Genomic DNA, 19,132 nt, shown 5'->3' with positions numbered 1-19,132 from the left:
AAAAAAAAAAAAAAAAAACAACTTGTACATCCTTCAAAGCACACCATTTATTGTGATCGTAGCATCTGTGAGTGTATATACATCTAAATGAGTCTTTTATGGGGAAAAAAAAGTAGGCTGCTAATTTATATTATTGTTAATCCCAGGATCTTTGATGGTAAAGTTGAGAATCACCGAAGTAAATAGTGTAAACTCTTTTTCTACTAAAACTACAAGATCCTGATGGAAAATTTATTTAGCCTCATACGTTTGTTATGGTTTCGTTGTACTGAAAATTGTTATGTTTGATTTTTTTAACAGATCAGGATCCTCATGACCAGCCAAAGAGAAGAAGAATTAGGAAGCATAAGTCAAAGAAAAAATTTAAAAATCCCAACAGTGTTCTTGTAGAACAAGCAGAATTAGAGAAACAGCAGAGTCCGTTACAGGAGACATTTCAGCAACAGCACACAGACGGGCCCACGATAAGCAAAAATAAAAAAAGGAAACTGAAAAAGAAACAGCAAATTAAAAGGAAGAAAGCAGCAGGCTTGGTAACAAAGGCTGCTGGTGTCAGCTTCATGTACCAGCCGGAGGACGGCAGCAGTGAAGGGGAAGGCATGGGAGCGGCTGGTGAGGGGGGAGGTGCGGACACCAGCGAGGAAGACCCGACACCGGCCAGGGAGGAAGACATTAAAGACGCCGGGGAGGAGGGAGGTGTGGACTCCTGGGAGGAAGACCCAACACCGGCCGGGGACCAGGACGGTGCGGACTCTGGGAAGGAAGACCCGACACTGGCCGGGGAGGAGGATGGTGCGGACGCCGGGGAGGAAGATGATACAGTTACCGATGAAAAGGCAGATAGTGTTCTAAATTTTTTGAAGTCAACACAGGAAATGTATTTTTATGACGGTATGTTTTTTACTGTTTTGCATAGAGACATCCACTTAAAAGTTTATTAAAAGAAATATAATGCTGAAATGTGAAAAGATACATTAAAAATATTCAATGTAAATAATTAGTTATAAGGCAAAGATCAGAATATATACGTGCTTTCCACTGATGATGTGGACGGACACGTGCCCCTGGCATATCCAGAGAAGCAGTGTGGCGGCCGTGGCCTGCGCCAAGAACAGGCTGGCCCCGTGTCCCCTCCATGCCTCTAAGGTCAGGTTTTGGAGTGTGTTGGCATCCAGGCTGTTTTTCTAAACAAGAGATAAATCGAAATTAGAGGTTTTGATGAGCTGAGCTCACCTTCATAAGCAGACTGAGAGGTGAAGGAAACAACAGCTTGTGCCTTTCGGACAGATTTCATTTTCTCTTCCACCTGGAATGGATGTGTGATTTCTCAGCAAACATTTTTGTGCAGTTGTTTGTATTGACATAGGAAAGTAAGCGGAGGTTTAATGTCACAGATGGCGCTTGCTTACGTCTGCACTCCGCTTTGTCGACAGCTGACCTAGGAACACGGGGTTGCCCCAGAACAAAGATACTCACCAGGGGCTGGCTTCCTGGCTTTTTTCTCTTTAATTTTTTTTTAATACTTTTTAATTTTGTGGTTATAGGTGTCTTTTTAATGATGTTACCAGCAGGTTCAGGTTAATGTGGGTTTAGCAGATCCAGATTTAAGCAGGGCATTTGATGGTGTTCTTATGAACAAGATTAAGAAGTATCAGCTATGTAATAATTTGGGAATTAAGTAACTGATTTTTAACAGTGATGCAGAAGTACCATTTTTAATAGATTGGTTTCAGTACGAAGAGCACTCCAGCCTCTTCCTCTTTAGCATGTTTCTCAGCAGATTATATTAACAAATTGAAAACACATCCAGATGGCACATCAGGAAGACGTGGCTAAGACACTGCAAAGTAGAGTAGAATTCGGAAAGATCTCAGTAAACTTCCTATTCTGTGTGTGCTCCAGCACCTGGGGGCAGACCAACAGTCATGCCGGGAGTAACCAGAAAGCCAGGTTGAGAAACACCTATTGAAGGAATCAGCAAGCTCCTCAGGAAATGGGCTCATAGAAAGATGAAACTCCCGGAACCCTCACAGGGAGGTTGTCATGGAGACATCTGCAGCCACTTGTCTTCAGGAATCTGCCAGTCCTGAGTGTGGGCGTTGGGTGAGGGTCTGGGGAAAGGACCCGGTGGAGCCCAGAGAGGCAGAAAAACCAGCCTCACAGGTTGAGAGACCAAAAGCAGAGCCTGGAGCCTGGTGAGCACGGACATTAGAGCCGGGGCCGGTGGGCTCAGAGTTCGGAGCCTGGGGACCACTGGGCTCAGAGGTCGGAGCCGGGGCCAGCTGGGCTCAGAGGTCGGAGAACAGAACTCAACACTCTGCATGGCTTCCCTTAGAGCCTTTGCTCAATTCTGAAGCTGTGGGTGGAAGACGAGAAGCCACACAGAGAGGCTCCGAACAACATCGGGGCCTCTTGGCCATCTTGAGGTGCTGATCAGATGAGGATTGGCCTGACTCTGAAGCCCAGCAGAGCAGGGCAGCCCAGAGGCAGACAACCCTGTCCCAAATGTGTGGCCACCCTGGAGTCAGTTCAGTCCCTGCACAGTCCAGGGGATCCACCTCTCCTCTGTCTACCTGGCGGAGCAAAGGGTGAGACGTCTAGAAGAAAATATTGCCATCCTAGACCTCTGCAGTCTTTCCTGTGCATTCAGCAGCAGTTTACCAGGCATGCCACGAAACAGGACCACAGCTCCGAAAACAAGAAGAAAAGAGCAGTAGAGCTGGAGCAGGAGACACTGATGTTATCAGACAAGAAGCTTAAAATAAGGGGGAAAATATTGGAGCATTTTGCCAGGTAATTTGAATCTACTAAAATAATCAAATGGAAATTTTAGGCCTGAGAAATATGGTAACAAAAATTCAGGCCTCAAAAGACAGGGAAACAGCAGATGAGGGTTCGCCTAAAAGAGAATCAGTGACTGGGAAGACGGGTGAAAGAAAGTCTCCAGAATGCAGGGTGGAGAGAAAATGGATGAAAACACAGGAAAGAGCCCAGTAGACCTGGAGCGGGAAGTCCGGTGTCTGCAACAGGCCCAGGTGGACAGGAGAGAGGACGGAGCAGGGGCGGGACAGAAGGACATGACCATTGGGAGTTTTACACAATTGTTACAGGACATAGAGTCACAGGTTGAAGAAGTCTTGCCAATTCCAAGCAAGGTTGATGCCAAAACCACCACAGGCGACCACGTTTTGCAGTCGAACTGCTTAACCACAGCCAGAGAAACAAGACCAGCCACCAGACCGAGGGGAAGTCAGGGGCTTGTTTTCCGTTCTCCTTGATTTCTTCTAAACAGCCACAGTCTTGACTCTTTTTAAAGCTATGACATAGAGAGCTTGGTTCCATCGTCTGGTTTATCCTGCTGCTGTTCATGGCCTTGAGTTGTATGTTGGACAGGGAAGGCATCTCACCAGACAGGCGTGTAGACGGGCCAGGGAAGGCATCTCACCAGACAGGCGGGTAGACGGGCCAGGGAAGGCATCTCACCAGACAGATGCCATGGAAGGCTTCTCACCAGACAGATGCGTAGACGGGCCAGGGAAGGTATCTCACCAGGCAGGCGGGTAGACGGTCCAGGTTTCCACGGTCGTTCGTGCAGTGGTGTTTTGTACTGAGCTCTGTTCTGATTCTCTCTTCTGGTAGCTTCTCATCTCCCAGACATCTCATTCTATGTGGAAGCATAGGTTTGAGGCCTTCGTTAAGAGAGGAAAGCTTATCTTTAGTTTATAGAAATAAAAACAAAACTGTATTTCCAAGTAAAACTGACTTTATGTAGGTGTCTCCAGAGATGCAGCTTCAGCCGCCCTCGCCGATGCCGCCAAGGAACTGCTGGACCGTCTTGTGTCTCACAGCATGCCGCCCTCAGACGTGTCCATCCTGCACCACCTGAAAACACTGCTGCTTCTGCAAGATACTGAGAGATTGAAGCATGCTCTGGCAGTGTTCCCAGAGCATTGCACGATGCCTCCTGGTAAGTACCGTACGATTTATTCAAGGTCCTGCTTAAGATACTCTCATCGAGGTTTGCCTCTAAAAGACTTACATGCCACCAAAACAGCAGTGAGTTGGAATATATGACGCTGCACATATGGCGTGGGAGATGGAGTCCCACAGAGAAACAGGCTTCCTGCATCTCTGCTTGATATAAAAATATTTCACATAATATATGCAGAAACGCATGTGCAGTCTGAGTTTCCAGACTTGGGAGCTATCAACTCTTGGAGCCAAATTTTTCTAAGTTTCAATAGAAGTGAATTCATTTCTTCCCCTTTTCCTTCTCCTCTACTGGTGTGGTAGATGGTAAATTTTTGCTGGCTTCCAACTGTCTGGTACCTTATTGAACCCCTGACGTGGTGATGATGACTTCTTTTCCACCACATTCACCGGGCATCCTTTTCAAGCAAACTGTTGTGTGCTGGGGCGGCTGTGCTCATGTCTTCCCAGTGCCATGTGTGGTGACACAAGCTGTGGTGAGGGTATTCAGGCCACAGAAACCGGCAAATGCTGAAAATCTGAAGTCCAGGCTGTTGAGCCATTCACCTGCACACCACTGAGTGCAGAGCAGCACACCTGGCCCAGGGCCAGTGTGTGGCACCCATCCCAGAGAAGGAGTCTCTGCACATTTCGTGGAGGGAGTTTCAAAGTAAGTGTCAGGGGTGGTTTCTGTGCTTAGAAACCCACAGGGTTGCTGAGGTGTCAAGACTAGCATGTTAGAGAAGCCAGATAACGAACAGCGTTCCGTCACCGTGATATGACGATGCCGTGGCACAGGCGCAGGGAGCCGGGGGCTGCAGGGACCATCAGCGTGCAGAGCATGTGGGTGCCGGAGGAGCTGCCTTTATGCAGAACGCCCTCCTCCATCGAGGAGGCATCGGCTGTGTGTTGCCCTGCGTGGTGCTCTGGGCTGTGGAGCCTGTCACTGAGGAAGCCTGGCAGGGACCCCCCCCCCCCCCGGGGCACTTGCTCCCTAGCTGAGGAGCTGGAAAAGAAGCCAGATACACGGTGAGATGCGTCGTAGAGCTCCAGGTAGATCCTGGAGATGAGGCTGTGGAGGAATGGGAAGAGGAGGTGTTTTTGCAGCCAAGTGCACCTGCGCTGAGGTGGGTGAACCCGTGTGTTTGGGGAGCTGCCAGGAGCCCGGTGGCTGGACCAGGGGATGGATGTGAGTCGCACAAGGTGCAGAAGGTGGAGAGGTGACAGGGCCAGGCACATGGGAGGAGCCTGGTGGCTGGACCAGGGGATGCGGGTGACAGGGCCAGGTGCATTGAGTGAGTCTCAGAAGGGGGAGAGGTGACAGGACCAGGCACATGTGCAGCCTTGTGGGCTTCTATGCAGAGACAGGAGGTTCCTGGAGGCTATGAGGCTTCTGGGCTGTTATCTTGAGGCTGGAAGGAGGGCGTGGAGAATGGAGACCAGGTGGGTGCTGCTGAGGACCTGCTGAGAGGGGCCTGCAGCATGGACCAAGGTGCAGCCATGGGTTAGGCAGCTGTAGCCGACATCCAGGTGGACTGTGGAGGTAGAACCAGTGGGAGCTGCCGAGTGGCCGGCGAGGCACTGGGAGGACCAGGTCACCGCGAGGAGGAGGAGGAGGCCCAGAAGGATCGGGTTTGAGGTGAGAGTACTGCCCGGAGCGTAGTGCTGGGTGGCTGTGCAGGTGCCAGTCAGACCTCGGGTTCCAGCTGTGAGGCTCAAGAGGGCCGTGGGGCCCGGAGTGCAGGGAGGAGAGAGATCAGGGACAGTGAGTAAAGACGCCCACCAGGAGCGTGGCCAGGGGTCATGAGAAACGACACTGGAGGAGGACGCAGGGCCCACGGGCGACAGTGGCGGAGGGGAGGAGCCCCACCGGGAAGGTGGCACCTGCGTGTGCATGAGAGGGCGGCGTTGGCCGCAGGCCGGCATCTCTGTTTCTGGTTGGTCGTCAGGCCTCTTACAGCAAGTACTTAACAAACTTAGATTTCCGTAATAAGATTTATCTCAAACCGCGAACAAGCCAATTTTATTATGTTAAACTGATAGATTTTTATGAGAAATGAAAGTAAGCGATTTTAAATTTTTAATTTTTAAAATTTTTGTTCTGTTTCTCACACTTGAGGCTTTTCTGACATGCACCAAAAGAGTTTTGGCAATTCTTTTTTGCATCAAAAGAATTTAGCAGAACCCCCGATATTAAAACAATTGGTTTCTTATATTAAAATCATCGGACAGGTTTTGTATACACACATATTTATGTTAAGCCACTGATAGAACTAAACTGTGTGTAGGAATCTGTTTTCTCTAAGAAAGGATTCCTTTGAGTTCTGTAGGATATGTGCTCACAGTTTTTCTACGTCAAGCTATTTTATGAAATAAAATTTTATGAACAATGAAGCTTTGTTTTCACACATTGTATTTGTTTAATACAGACTTGGCATATAGTTTTTGAAATTAAGGGTTTTTTCCATAATACTAGCTTAGGAATTTAATTAGTCACTGTGTCTCTCACCTCCATAGGATGAGCGCAGAAATCACATTTGAAAAGCAGGTGTGGGTGTTTTCTGCCGATCGTGTCTCCTCTCCCTCTTCTCTGGCTCAGCAGCTACTTTTCCTCAGCCGTGGGGGCTGCGTTCAGCTGGGATGCTGGCGTCAGGGCAAAGCTCCCCCGCTTCTGTGACGTTTTATTACACACGCTCCTCATCAGTAGTAGCTGCCATTCCTTGAGTGTTCTCGCACGCGCACTAAGAAGGGCTGGGGACTGTCACCCTCTAACCCTCGGTGAGGGAATTAGATTTTTATCATCCTGACTGTTGGGGATTTCCAGAGCTCAGGCAGTTTGCCCCCCGGGCGGGATGGAGCCTGCCTGGGCAGGGAGCATGGATGGGCTTCTGTTGTCTGTAGCTTGGCTCTCTGTGGTTGGAAGCTTCAGAAGCAGCAGATTCTAGGTGCGGCATTTGATGCCTGACAAGTTGTAAAACCTGACTTTGGGGAGAGCCCTCCCTGGCAGCCAGTGTCCCGCCATGAGCCCGGTGAGCACAGACGTCGGAGCCGGGGCCGGCGGGCTCAGAGGTCAGATCCTGGGGACCGGCAGGCTCAGAGGTCAGACCCTGGGGACCGGTGGGCTCAGAGGTCGGAGCCACGGCCCCCCTGTGGAAGCCCTGAGGGTTGTGGTAACATCAGGGGTGATTGTGGCGTCACAATGTGGTGTCTCGGCTGCCTTTGGCTGGCGCTGCCGCAGCCCTGGTTTCATGACGTGGGCACCACGTGGTCCTGTGTTGTCTCACTTACGGCTCCACTGCTGAATTTTTTCTGCTTGTTCACCCTTGACATAAACTTCTATTTCCTTTTCATTTCGGTTTGTATGTGGGTTTTCTTTCAGGTCTGATTTTAAGCCTGTAATATTGCACTGTAACGTTTTGAAGTGCAGGTGTAATAGAGCTAGTGAACCAAGGGTTCATGCCCCAGTGAAATACAAATATTCATAACTGAGCCAGTGTGTTGCCATACGGAGTACATAATGTGTGATTAGCAGGTGTAATGTGTCACTTTCAACATCAGTTTTATGCCAGAGTTGCGTTTTATTAGATTATTTGGGAGTTCACTTTGGGCCCAAAGGCTCATGTCTACATAATAATAACTTATGATTTTTCTTTTTGTCTTTGTTTTATTTTTTGTTTATTTCTGTTTTTTTGCTTTCCAGACCATGCCAGAGTAATCTCGGCTTTCTTTAGTTACTGGATCACACATATCCTCCCTGAGAAGAGCAGTGACTAAAATGGAATATCTCTTTAAGAAGAGCTCCTCTTTAATAAAAAACATGAAAGACAAATGTGAAATGGGCCTAGAGTTAGTTCTCTGGGAACTTGAAAGACATTTCTGCCATATTATTTATTCATGTGTTGTTCCGGATGGGTAAGGTGCCATCTGAGGCTTCGGATGAGAAATTGGGGTAAAATGGAAATTTTTCACCGATTTGCAATTATATATGTCTTGAATTACTACATAAAACGTGATTCTGTTTTTCTAATTATTGTAAAAATTGAAAATGGACATTCTGTTAAACTGTATCATTTGAAGCTCATATATTTTTATGAAGTTTTGAATCAGCTTGTATCTGAAAGTCTCTGTTTTAAGAATGCTTTCTAGGTATTAAAATGTTCTAGTTTAAGTAGTCTGATTATAGTTGAATTTCTTATTTTCTCTTCTCTACTTTGTGAATCATATCAAGTACCAGTTTTTCCTGTTGGACTTTCTTTTTTGTCATAGAAGCAGTCGTCAGTTCTTGGTATTACTAAGTTTTAAAAGCATCAGTCAGGCCGGGCGCAGTGGCTCACACCTGTAATCCCAGCACTTTGGGAGGCCGAGGCGGGCGGATCACGAGGTCAGGAGAGCGAGACCATCCTGGCCAATACGGTGAAACCCCGTCTCTACTAAAAATACGAAAAAATAGCCTAGCCAGGCATCGTGGTGGCGCCTATGGTCCCAGATACTTGTGAGGCTGAGGCAGGAGAATGGCATGAACCCGGGAGGCGGAGCTTGCAGAAGCCGAGATGGTGCCACTGCACTCCAGCCTGGGGGACAGAGCAAGACTCGTCTCAAAAAAAAAAAAAAAAAGTATCAGTCAATTGGTACAACATTTGTGAGGGCAGTGGGCAGTGCCTCTGTCTATGAAGAGTTTTATTGCGGTAGAACATACATAAAACTCCCTTTTAGTCATTTTTAGGTGCATAATTCAAGGTACCACATGCATTTGCTGTGCTCTGCCGGGACCACCACGCTCGTCCTGTTTGTGGTGAGAGCAACCCTCTGTGCCTTCCAGGACCCGCGTGTGCCCTGTCCTGCCTGTGAGCATCCAGGACCCGCGTGTGCCCCGTCCTGCCTGTGAGCATCCGTGTCCCAGGCGCTGCGTGGTGCTCGTCTCCCTTCCTCTGGGGAATGGAACTGCAGGGTCACCTGATGATGGCGACGTTCTGAGGGGCTGCCAGGCGGGCTCCTGGGCCCCCCACACCCCCAGTGCTGATCAGGGCCATTCTGACGGGGGGAGGTGGCGGCTCGGGGGTTGCTGTCCGCTTCTGTCTTTGGAGAACATCAGCCCAGACCATCCCTGCCCAAAGCTGATGCTCAGGTGGGCAGCGTGGAGGGAGGGGAAGGAAGCCCTGTCATCCTCCCTGCCCCCTGTCCTGCCAGTTCCCTCCTGTTCTCTAAGAGACGTCTCTTCCACAAGCTGGAACCTTCTGGAAGCAGGTGAAACGGGGATGTTTCTGGCACTGGAGACGGTCCCCTGGGATCTGGTGGTCATGCAGTATCCCCAGCTTGATGCATGTCGCAGGCCCTGGAGCACAGGCATGTGGCAGCGGATGCCACTGTTCCCAGCGTCACCCGAGGACAGGACGCAGGCCGCTCCAGACGGGGCATTCCCAGGAGGCCACACGTGAGGCAGGAGCTGCAGGTGCTGCTGCTCCACCGTCTTTCGGCCTCAGGGGAGCTGTGGTCATCCTTAGGGCGCCCTGCCCAGCCCTGCCCTCCCTTCTCTTCCCCTAACTCGGAAGTCACTGTGAGGCGTGGGAGTGGCCAAGAGCCCCTCGTCCCATGGTAAGAACCTGTGCTGAAGCGACGCCAAGCCAGACACCTGCCTCCACCAAGAAGCTCCATGGCCTTGTGGAACCTGGGCTGTCAGAGGCAGCAGCCTGCAAACCTCCCGTTTAAATGCTGGGGGGTTTTTTTGTTTTTTTTTTTCTTTTTTTTTTTTTTTGAGATGGAGTCTCACTCTTGTTGCCCAGGCTGGAATGCAGTAGCACCATCTCGGCTCACTGCAACCTCCGCCTCCCAGGTTCAAGCGATTCTCCTGCCTCAGCCTCCCCAGTAGCTGGGATTACAGGCATGCACCACCACATGCGGCTAATTTTGTATTTTTTATTTCTAGAGATGGGGTTTCTCCATGTTGGTCAGGCTGGTCTTGAACTCCCGACTTCAGGAGATCCACCTGCCTCAGCCTCCCAAAGTGCTGGATTATTGGCATGAGGCACTGTGCCTAGCCTAAATGCTTCTTAATTAATAGCACATGCTTTGCAAATATGAAAATAAATTCAATATTGGCAAATTCATAATTTTACTATTCTTAACGTCCCGCTTATGTCTTTTAATGATGAACCATCTCCACTTTCTCCATCCCCTGCAAGTGAATGCGCCATTGCGGTGGGGGGGTCAGTGGGGAATGTGTCGGCCTTTTCCTGCGTTCCACGGAACCCCTGTAGGTTCCACGGAATCCCCTGTAGGTGCCACAGAATCCCTGTGGATGCCACGGAATCCCTGTAGGTTCCAGAGAATCCCTATAGGTGCCATGCAATCCCTGCCATTGCAGGGGGCGGTGGGGAATGTGTCAGCCTTTTCCTGCATTCCACAGAATCCCTGTAGACTCACTTCTTGATTCTGTGATCCTGTGGGGCTTTACTTTGTGAAACCTCCTGCATTCACTTTCCTGACCCTGAGAATATTGAGGAATAGGGATACAGTGGAGCAGGTGGAAGTTTAGGGTTAATTCGTTTTGTGTGTCATTCTGATTCCAAAAGGGAAAATGCATCTTCTACAAAACAAAAGCAAATAAATCTTGTCTCTAATATGCCAGCATAGATATGATAATCTGTTTATTCCACTGTGTTTGAAGTTAGATAATAATTAAATCAATTTATCTTCTACAATAGTGCAAAATACTCATTCAGTTCATGTAATTTATTTTCTGTAAACCATGTCAGTTAAGAAGGAAGCACTCAGGAGCATGAGGAATTGTCATCAGGTTGCTAATATTAAGACAGTTGTGCCTAGAAGGAAAAAACACAGAAATTCTGAGCCCGTCAGTACTGCCTGCGCCCTGGGACCTCCGCCTGTGTCTGCAGAGCCTGAGCAGAGAGGGCTTGCACGAGCCCATCTCCAATTTGCTTCCCAGGCCCAGCTGCCGTCCGGCTCCAGGGCAGAACTGTGGTGGGTTCGGGAGACTCCAGGGCCCACAGGGTCGGTTCTGGGCTTTGCCTCTCTCTGCAGCTCTTGCCCCGAGCGCTCTCCAGGTGACGTATCCTCTCATCCTGGGGCTCGTCAGAGAATCGCAGGAATGGGTTCCACCCCCTCCCAAATAAGACGCGTGCACGCCTCCGACCGCCTCACTCCCACATAAGAAGCGTGCATGCCTCCGCCCCGCCTCACACCAGTATTGGGTACAGCTTTGAAGGGGTCAGAAATTCCTCAAAACCTATTCAACAGGGTATTGTGGTGCAGTGAGTTCCCCACCAGGCTGCTGAGGGCTTTTGTCCACTGCCTGAACCCTGAAGGCTGAGCAGCGAGCCAAGGTCACAGCGCCCCCCGGAGGAGCAGACATCCCAGTAACCTGGAGCCAACCCAAGAGCTGTCCAGGACCTGGGGTAGGAGCAGGCATCCCCAGAACCTGGAGCCAGCAACCGCCCGGGGGGAGCAGCTCCATCGCTCATGGCCGGCAGTAAGCCCGGGAACCCACGCAGAAGCAGCTCGGAAGCTGCGGGTCCTAGTGCTGTCCTGCGGCTGTCCAGGCAGGCTGTGTCCCAGCCATTCTTTGATCTCTTGCTCCCTCCCAGTTTGGGCCGCGGCTGCGGATGGAGGAAACTGAATTCTAAAATTTTTATCGTAACAAGTATTAATGAACTTTATTCTTCTGCATAACAAACGACCACAGGCCCAGTGGCTTGAAATGACACCATTTGCCACCTCACAGTGTTGGTACAGGGTGGGGATTCCGCGTAGCCATGCGGGGACCTCTCTGTGGACCCACCCGCCGCCAGTAAAATGCTGTTCCTATGACCACAGGACAGAGGCTCCGAGTCCTTGCTGGCTGACACTGTGGCCGCCGCCACTCCTCAAGGCCCGAAGTCCCAGTCCTGTGGCCCCTCCAACCTGGCAGCCAACCTCAGGGTGGCAGAAGGACCCTCTGGTATGGAGAACCTGTTTTTAAAGCTCGCATTTGACTCCACCAGGCCTGCCCAGGCAGATTACCCAGGAGGGGAAGATGACAGGGCCAGGCTAGGCCCTCCTGTCCCTGTGGTGAGGCTGGGTGAGGAAGTCCAGGAACCACAGTGCAGCTGCAGCCCCAGCCCTGGGAGCCAAAGACTGGGGCCCAGCCAGAGGCCACTTGGGCATGAAGAAGGGTAGCAGCAGCTGGAGCTAAGAATGGCCCCTAGAAAGGGACCGTGCCAGCCACTCTCTCAAACGTGGTCTATGGGGATGGGTTGGGGCCCCTCCTGGATGCCCCCTGGGGGCTGCTAGGCCCAGCCTTACATTTGGACATTAAAGACAAAGGAAAGGCCAGCCAGTCAAACTACCTCTGCCATTCTTCCTCTTCCGGGGGTGGCTGGGTTGAAGGCAGTGCTCGCATTCATGACCCTTTCTCTCCGTCTGATTTGTCATAGATCCAACAGCATCTGGGATCTTCCTCTGAAAATCCCTCTCATTATCGCAAGGAATTTCTGCATATTACTCAGTCCTTTAATTTAATGTGGCATGGCATTTATATCATTCTAGCCTCCACCCTCACTCCTGATGAAAAAGGGCGCACCTGGCGTTCAGCTGAAACCCATACAGATGAACTCCATAATCAAGCCCCTGTACAAAATCCAGTGGCCAATGATGCCATTCCCCGCAGAGACCCAGACTGGATTTACCATCAGGGAGACTGGCACAGTCTGTACTGACGGAGCAGGAGCATCGCCATCTTAGACAAGCATCACCACTGTAAGTTCTGGTTTAGAAACCGCCTAAATCCAGCCCCAAAACATCAGCCTAATGGCTAATGTCAGCACGACCTTAAACCACAAATGAAACCTCTGACCAGAGATGTGCCAACCCCGAGATAACCTCCCCTCCGACCAGAGACGTTCCAATCCTGCAATAAGACTGTCCTCCACACAGAAACATTCCTAGCCTGCCATAAGCTGCCCCTCCCAGAACTCTTACATACCCTTAGTCTCTAAGAGAAAAGGCTCCTGACCGAAATTGGGCAGAAGGCCCTCTCCAATTTATTCTCCAAAATAAACCTGTCTTAGACTGTTGAGCTGCTTTTCGTGTTTCTTTCTTCTTTCTTCAACTCTTGCAGTATCTATCACCATTATTGTTATGGTTTCCTATTCCACATTGCAACCAACCTTTAAGAAACTACAGTTTGTTGACTTTTGCTGTTGTATAAAAAAATCCATATTTATTCGAAAAAGCTATTAACATACTCCCCTCTTTCCCATTCTATTAAACGTTTGCTAATAGTAAAATTGTTTGCTATTAAAAATTATTTTTCACTAAAATGTGTTATTTAGGTTAACATACAAGGAGTGTACTGTTTATCTTAAATGAATTAATCCATAATGTTTAAGTTTCTGCTTTGGCTTCTAGGCTGGAGCGTGCTGGGGGCCTCCCCGGGGGGCTCTTCAGAGCGAGGGAGTCCTGAGGCCAGAAGTCTGGGAACCACTGCTGCGCACCGTTTGGCACAACACTAGCCAAGGCCCCTTGCAGAAATGTTCATCCCAGACCTGCAGCAGGAAAGACGCAGCGTGAGTGGGGATGTCCTTTATTTCCAGAGGCAAGTAAGCCCCAAGCTTTGACACTTGTGAGAGTGACAGGGTCCCAGGGGCGAGCTCTGGCTGATTTCAGCCTCAATGCGAACAAGGTCATTAATGGAGGACAGCGCATTACAAAGGGCAGCGTAATCCATGGTTTGTGGTCCATAGCACCAGAGCGCAGGTGGGGAAGGTCAGGAGGAGAAAGCTCTACTTCTCACAAAAAAGTGGGGCAAACAAACACAGAGATAATAGAATTAGAAAAGTGTTCATCGTCTGCAAGGGAATAATAACCAAACCCAACAAGGATGATCCAGATGCTAAAATCACCGGGTCAGATATTTTGGGGAAGGGGAGAGTCCCAAAGCCTCACCTTACCCCACAGGTGACTTGCGGATTTTGAAGGGGAGGAGCAGCTTTGCAAGGGGGATCCAGCCACTGGCACTGAGCACCCGGACGGGAGACTCTTAGGAGAAAACAGAAAAAGGAAGAACCAGGGGAGTTTAGAAGATGCCGTGGGGATGAGGGGCATGTCCCTTGAGGACCATGCCAGCAGCGAGGCCATTCAGAGAGGACTTGAGAATGGCTGTGGTCACAGTCATTTAAGGCCTGGTGGGCAGCTCTACAGCCTGATTTGGGGGAGTCTTCAGGCCATGAGTCTGCAGGCACAGAGATAGCCCTGCGGCGTCATCTCTGGAGGCTGAAGAGGGTGCCCCTGGTGTCCACCTGGGCAGGGGAAGGGACCTGTTGGGATCAGGTGTAACTGTGAGAACAGCACAGTGGATGGATGGTCTCTGCACCTGCGTGCGTGGAGGGAAAAGTAAGACAGGACAGGATGTGTCACGAAAAACATTATCATGAGTTTAAAATGAGGCACCTACAACAATAGAAATCCTGCAAAAATATATTTAAATAATACACTCTCTACTGTGTGTGACTGTGCATGAGAGAGGAGTGGAATGGGAGTGGGGCACAGAGGAAAGAAGGAAGGAGTGCAGAGGACAGAATGGATGCAGATAAGGAGCGAGCAAGCCGGAGAAAAGGCCACGCATGCCCCCGGAACGATCCCCGGTGATGAAGGTTGCTGCGTGATCCACTCGGCCCCTGGGTCCCAGGAACTGACCACAGCAAAGAAGAAAAGAGGAGCTCCTGCGAGGGCAGGTGCTGGTGCCTGGTGCACCATCGTCCTGAACACGAGACCCACACGTAGGTAAGAAGGTAAGTCTGTGTGAGAGCAGGGCAAATGAAAACAAGTGAGACTCCTGTTACAGACGGTCCTGGGTGTGCTGACATACAGAAGTCCTCTCTGCAGGCTTAATTACTATTTGCCGTATTGGATTTGCTTACAACCTGCCTGTGGCATGAGGGCGTCTGAGCGTAAGAGTGAAAGAGAGTTTTAGAATAAGTTGGACAGTGTCTGTCTCCTATCTAGAGACAGCCAAGTCCTTGCTGTTAGAAAGACTTAGGTGGAGCTGAAGAACAAAATCAAACGCGGCTATTCTCCCTAGTCCCTTGGGGCGTGACTTGGTGTGGGCTTGGCCTGAGGTCCCGTCATGCATCAGCGCTCGGCAGAGACCACTTGGGGTTGGTTTTCCTTTTTGTTGTTCTCCACATCTTTCTGCGGTGAGTTGGGCTGAAGGGAATTTGTTACTAAAGATAATCAAAGTGCTCAAGTGAGCACCAGGGCGCAACTCCCCAGGGGGCTGGCGTCCAGCCTGAGATGATTTGGTCACCGCGAGCAAAGCCATTGTGACCCGCTGTCTCCAGCTTGGCAGGTGTTCCCACCCTGGGTCCCGCTGGGGGCACAGCAGCCACGGGGGGTCCTCTCCTGGGGCAAACCCATGGTGTATCCACCTGCACTGACACCACGGACACCACTGCCCGCCCCTTGCAGCAACAGGGATACTGGTGTCGGCCCAAGTCCTTGTGGGGACGTCTCCGTGGCGGCCTTGGGGGGATGTCACTGTGGTGGCCTCGGGAATGTCACCTAAGCCATCTCTGGTAGCTGTTGGGAGGTTCCTTTCCCTCTTTCCCTTCAGTGTGTGTCTTTACATAGTTGCCAATATGGATCCATAATGTTTGAATTTATTTAAAACTGTAGTCAACATTGTTTGATGTATGACATACATATAGAAACATACATAAACCATAATGTCACACCTCCTGGAATTCTCACAAAATGCCGAGACCCCTGTAACCCACACCCAGAACGGGAAACAGCCCTCCCCAGCACCGCAGCCCCTCGAGGAGGCCCCCTCCTAGCTCCGCCCCTCCAGTCACTCCAGGTTTTCTCTTACCAAGCTTCTGAAGGAGCTTCCTGGCCGTCCATCCTAACGGTAGCACAATATGCTAATAAGTTAACGGACTTCAATTAACTTAGCTATTCTTTTATTTGTGAACTGTTACGTTGCCTTAGGATGAACAGGGTCTTAAAGTCTTTGGTGTATTTTGCATTATTTTCTTACTTAGGTTGAAAGAACTGGGGCTTTTGAGGCAAAGTCTACTACACTTAAAAAATATATTTTTATTGTGATAAAATACACATACTGTAAAATTTACATTTTAAAATATAGAGTTCCTAAATCTAAACTCTGTCCCCATTAGACAGGAACTCCACACCTGGCAGCCACCGACCATCCTACCTTCTGTCTCTGTGGCTCCGACTCCTCTGGGGACCTCTCCTCGGTGCCACCCTCTAGGATTCATCCTGTGACCAGCTTATTTCACTCACCATACCATTCTCAGGGTTCCTCGTGTTATAGCCTGTGTCGACTCCCCTCCTTTTTAAGGCTAAATTCATGTTCCATTTGTTAAAAGAAACACTTCAACTGAATTAAATTTAAAGGAGTTTAATTGAGCAATGAATGATTCATGAATCGGGCAGCGCCAGAATCACCACAGATTCCGAGAGACTCCAGGGATGCCTCATGGTCAGAACAAATATACAGACAAAAAAAAGGGGGGGGGAAGTGATGTATAAAAATGGGCAGAGAGGTGCAGAACGGCTGGATTGGTTCCAGGTTGGCGTTTGCCTTACTGAAACAGTTTGTAACACTCAGCCGTCTATGCGTGGTTGACGTATGGCCGCTGGGATTGGTCAAGACTCGGCCACTGTCACAGGCACAGACTCCTGAATTAGGTTTTCAGTCCTGTCTGCTATTAAGGTGGGTTACAGTTCGTCCACAAGGACTCAAATATAGACGTCCTGGCATCCTTCGCCGGCCATGTTTAGTTCGCGTTAGCACATTGCCCTGTGTTCATTTGCATTCATCTGTAGATGGACATGGTGCTGTTTTTGCCTTTTGGCTGTTGAAGTAATGTTGCTCCGAACGTGGGTGTACAAGCACCTGTTGAGTTCCAGCTTTCAAGGTGGGGGGTTATGCCCAGAAGTGGAAGTGCTGGATCATACAGTAATTAAATTTGGGTTTCGTTTTCTGAGGAACTTTCACACCGTCTTCCACAACAGCTGCACCGTTTTTCATTCCCAGCAGCGGCGCATGAGGATGCTCATTCCTCCTCATCCTCACCAGCGCTTATTTCTGGTTTGTAACAGTACATGATAATCATCCCGATGGTTATGAAGCAGCACCTCGTGGTTTAGATTTGCATTTCCGTGCTGATGAGTGGTGTCATACGTCTTTTTGTGTGCGTGTTGACCTTTGTATATCTTCTTAGGAGAAATGTCCATTCCAGTCCCGTGCCCACTTTTGGGTTTTGTTTACCACGGCTTTTATAAACCAGTTCTATATCATATGAGCTGTGTGCCCCTGGTCTCTCCAAGTAGCTTAAATTCTCTGAGCCTGAGGCATCTCCTAGGAATGAAGATGCCCTATAAGCTCAACACCATTATTCACGCCTAAGACAACTAACACCAATTCCCTAGCTTTTGAGTGACCATAGGAATTATCACCAGAATACGACACTTTGTAAAGTGAGTGAGTTGGGATTAATAATTATGCCAGAACAGCAGGTGTGAGCCAGAACCATCCCAGGCAAGCTCATTGTCACTTTAGGTGATGTCAACTCCACTCCATTCCTATTTGGATTTCCCCACTGTCCCCGGCACATCTTTCCAACCAGCAGCCAACAACAGTCGGGCTCTGCATTTGGTTGCGGGCCTGTGTTGTCTCATTGATTTCTGTCCGCTGCTTCCCTAAATGCAGTGACTGCTGGGGCCAGGCCACAGTCTTGCTCTTGTGGAATGGATTCTCCCTCCATCACATAACCTTTCCTTCTGCCAGCTACATTTCCTGCCACCGGAAGTAAGGTCTGCAGGCATCGGATTCAGAGGGCATGTGGGTGCAGGGTGAGCTCAGGGAAGGCGTCGGTGGGGTGGCATCGAGCACCAGGGCAATCCCTTGTCTGAAGAGGTGACTACAGAGCCGTCGCTGGTAAACCCATGCAGAGATGCCTCAGCGCCCGCAGACGCTCTGCCTCCAGGTCCCCGATGCCTCGGCAACTGTCAACGGCCTTTTCCTAAATCAGTGCCTTCATCTGGGTTGCAAAATAGTCGATCTAATTTTACCGTTCCTGCCACATTTATTACCAAGCATTCTGTGAAAAAGGTATTTTCTCATCAAGAGGAGATGAAACAGTTTCTCTTAAGCAAGGGGGAGCTGCTGAAGTCAATCCCTTTCCTCACTGATTTCCGAGTAGAGAGTTGACAATGATGTCGTAGTGGCCACTGAAGAGAAACGAGATGCCCTGCCCCTCCCACTCCATTTCAGCCTCTGTCTCCCCTCACTCTTCTCCCCCAACCCTGCCTGTCCCTCTCTCTCTGGCTCTCCTGTCCTCGCCCCCAGCTCTCTGTCTCTCTCCCTAACCCCCCTTCCCACTTCGTGGACTCCCAGGTTCTTCTTTGGCCAGTGGGAGCCCCTCTGGGCTGGCTCCTGCATCTTCTCCACCTGCCCTATTGCCAAGGGCACTTTCTTGCTCTGAAGGCCCCGAAGCCCCACGCTCACCTGAAACTTTCCGTGCCCCAGAGCTGGGATCAGCTGCTTCTCCAAGGAGCCCTGGGATGATATGTTTAAACACAGATTTCAAAATTAGAATCAGTATTTTCAAAATCCCTTTCCCTCTTTTCCCACTCCCACCCACCCCAGCGTCTCACAGTATCAAGCAGGTTTAGAAGATGAGGACCCTGTAAGCCCAGCGCCACTTCTCTTCCCAACCCTGGACTAACAACTTAAGCTGGACCAGACATGAACTTAAGCCCAAAACAACTGACATTGACTTGCAGCGTCTGATTCAACTTAACTGAAATGCGATATCCATGTTGGCCTGAATCTAGCCATGGCAAGTATGTGCGATAAGCCAGGGACTGTGGTTCCCCAACAACGCATCTTCCTGAAACCACTGAACCTGTGCAAGACTAGAGCTCTACCGTGCATGAACGAGGGCTGTTCTTGGTTTCGATGATTAACATCTGCTGTCATTTGTAAACTGTTTACGCACCACCTTGGCGACAGGACCCCAGATCTATTTCTCAGTCACACTCTCCTGGGCTCTCCTGGGATTTCACTCGGACCTTTCACCATGAATCCGTGAAGCCCCCTGCGGTGGCCGCGGCCCCTTGCTCTGGCTTTAGGAGGTCAGGT

At 49.9% G+C, this 19,132-nt stretch overlaps 1 protein-coding gene and 1 pseudogene across 1 annotated transcript in view; both read left to right on the top strand.

Moving 5' to 3' along the window:
* The window catches only part of ERICH1 (glutamate-rich 1), a 61,728-nt gene extending 53,588 nt beyond the window's left edge, over positions 1–8,140 (top strand). Inside the window, exons 4-6 of the mRNA XM_011937535.1 lie at positions 301–891; positions 3,773–3,967; positions 7,670–8,140. Coding sequence (XP_011792925.1) covers positions 301–891; positions 3,773–3,967; positions 7,670–7,743 — 860 coding nt within the window. The 3' untranslated portion in view covers positions 7,744–8,140. The remainder of the gene's footprint in view (positions 1–300; positions 892–3,772; positions 3,968–7,669) is intronic.
* A 1,149-nt stretch (positions 8,141–9,289) lies between these two features.
* LOC105508662 lies at positions 9,290–12,705 on the top strand (annotated as a pseudogene).
* Positions 12,706–19,132: the final 6,427 nt, after the last annotated feature.

Source organism: Colobus angolensis, unplaced genomic scaffold (genome assembly GCF_000951035.1).
Source record: "Colobus angolensis palliatus isolate OR3802 unplaced genomic scaffold, Cang.pa_1.0 Scaffold165, whole genome shotgun sequence".
Taxonomy (NCBI): domain Eukaryota; kingdom Metazoa; phylum Chordata; class Mammalia; order Primates; family Cercopithecidae; genus Colobus; species Colobus angolensis.
This window is presented reverse-complemented; position numbering and strand designations above follow the sequence as displayed.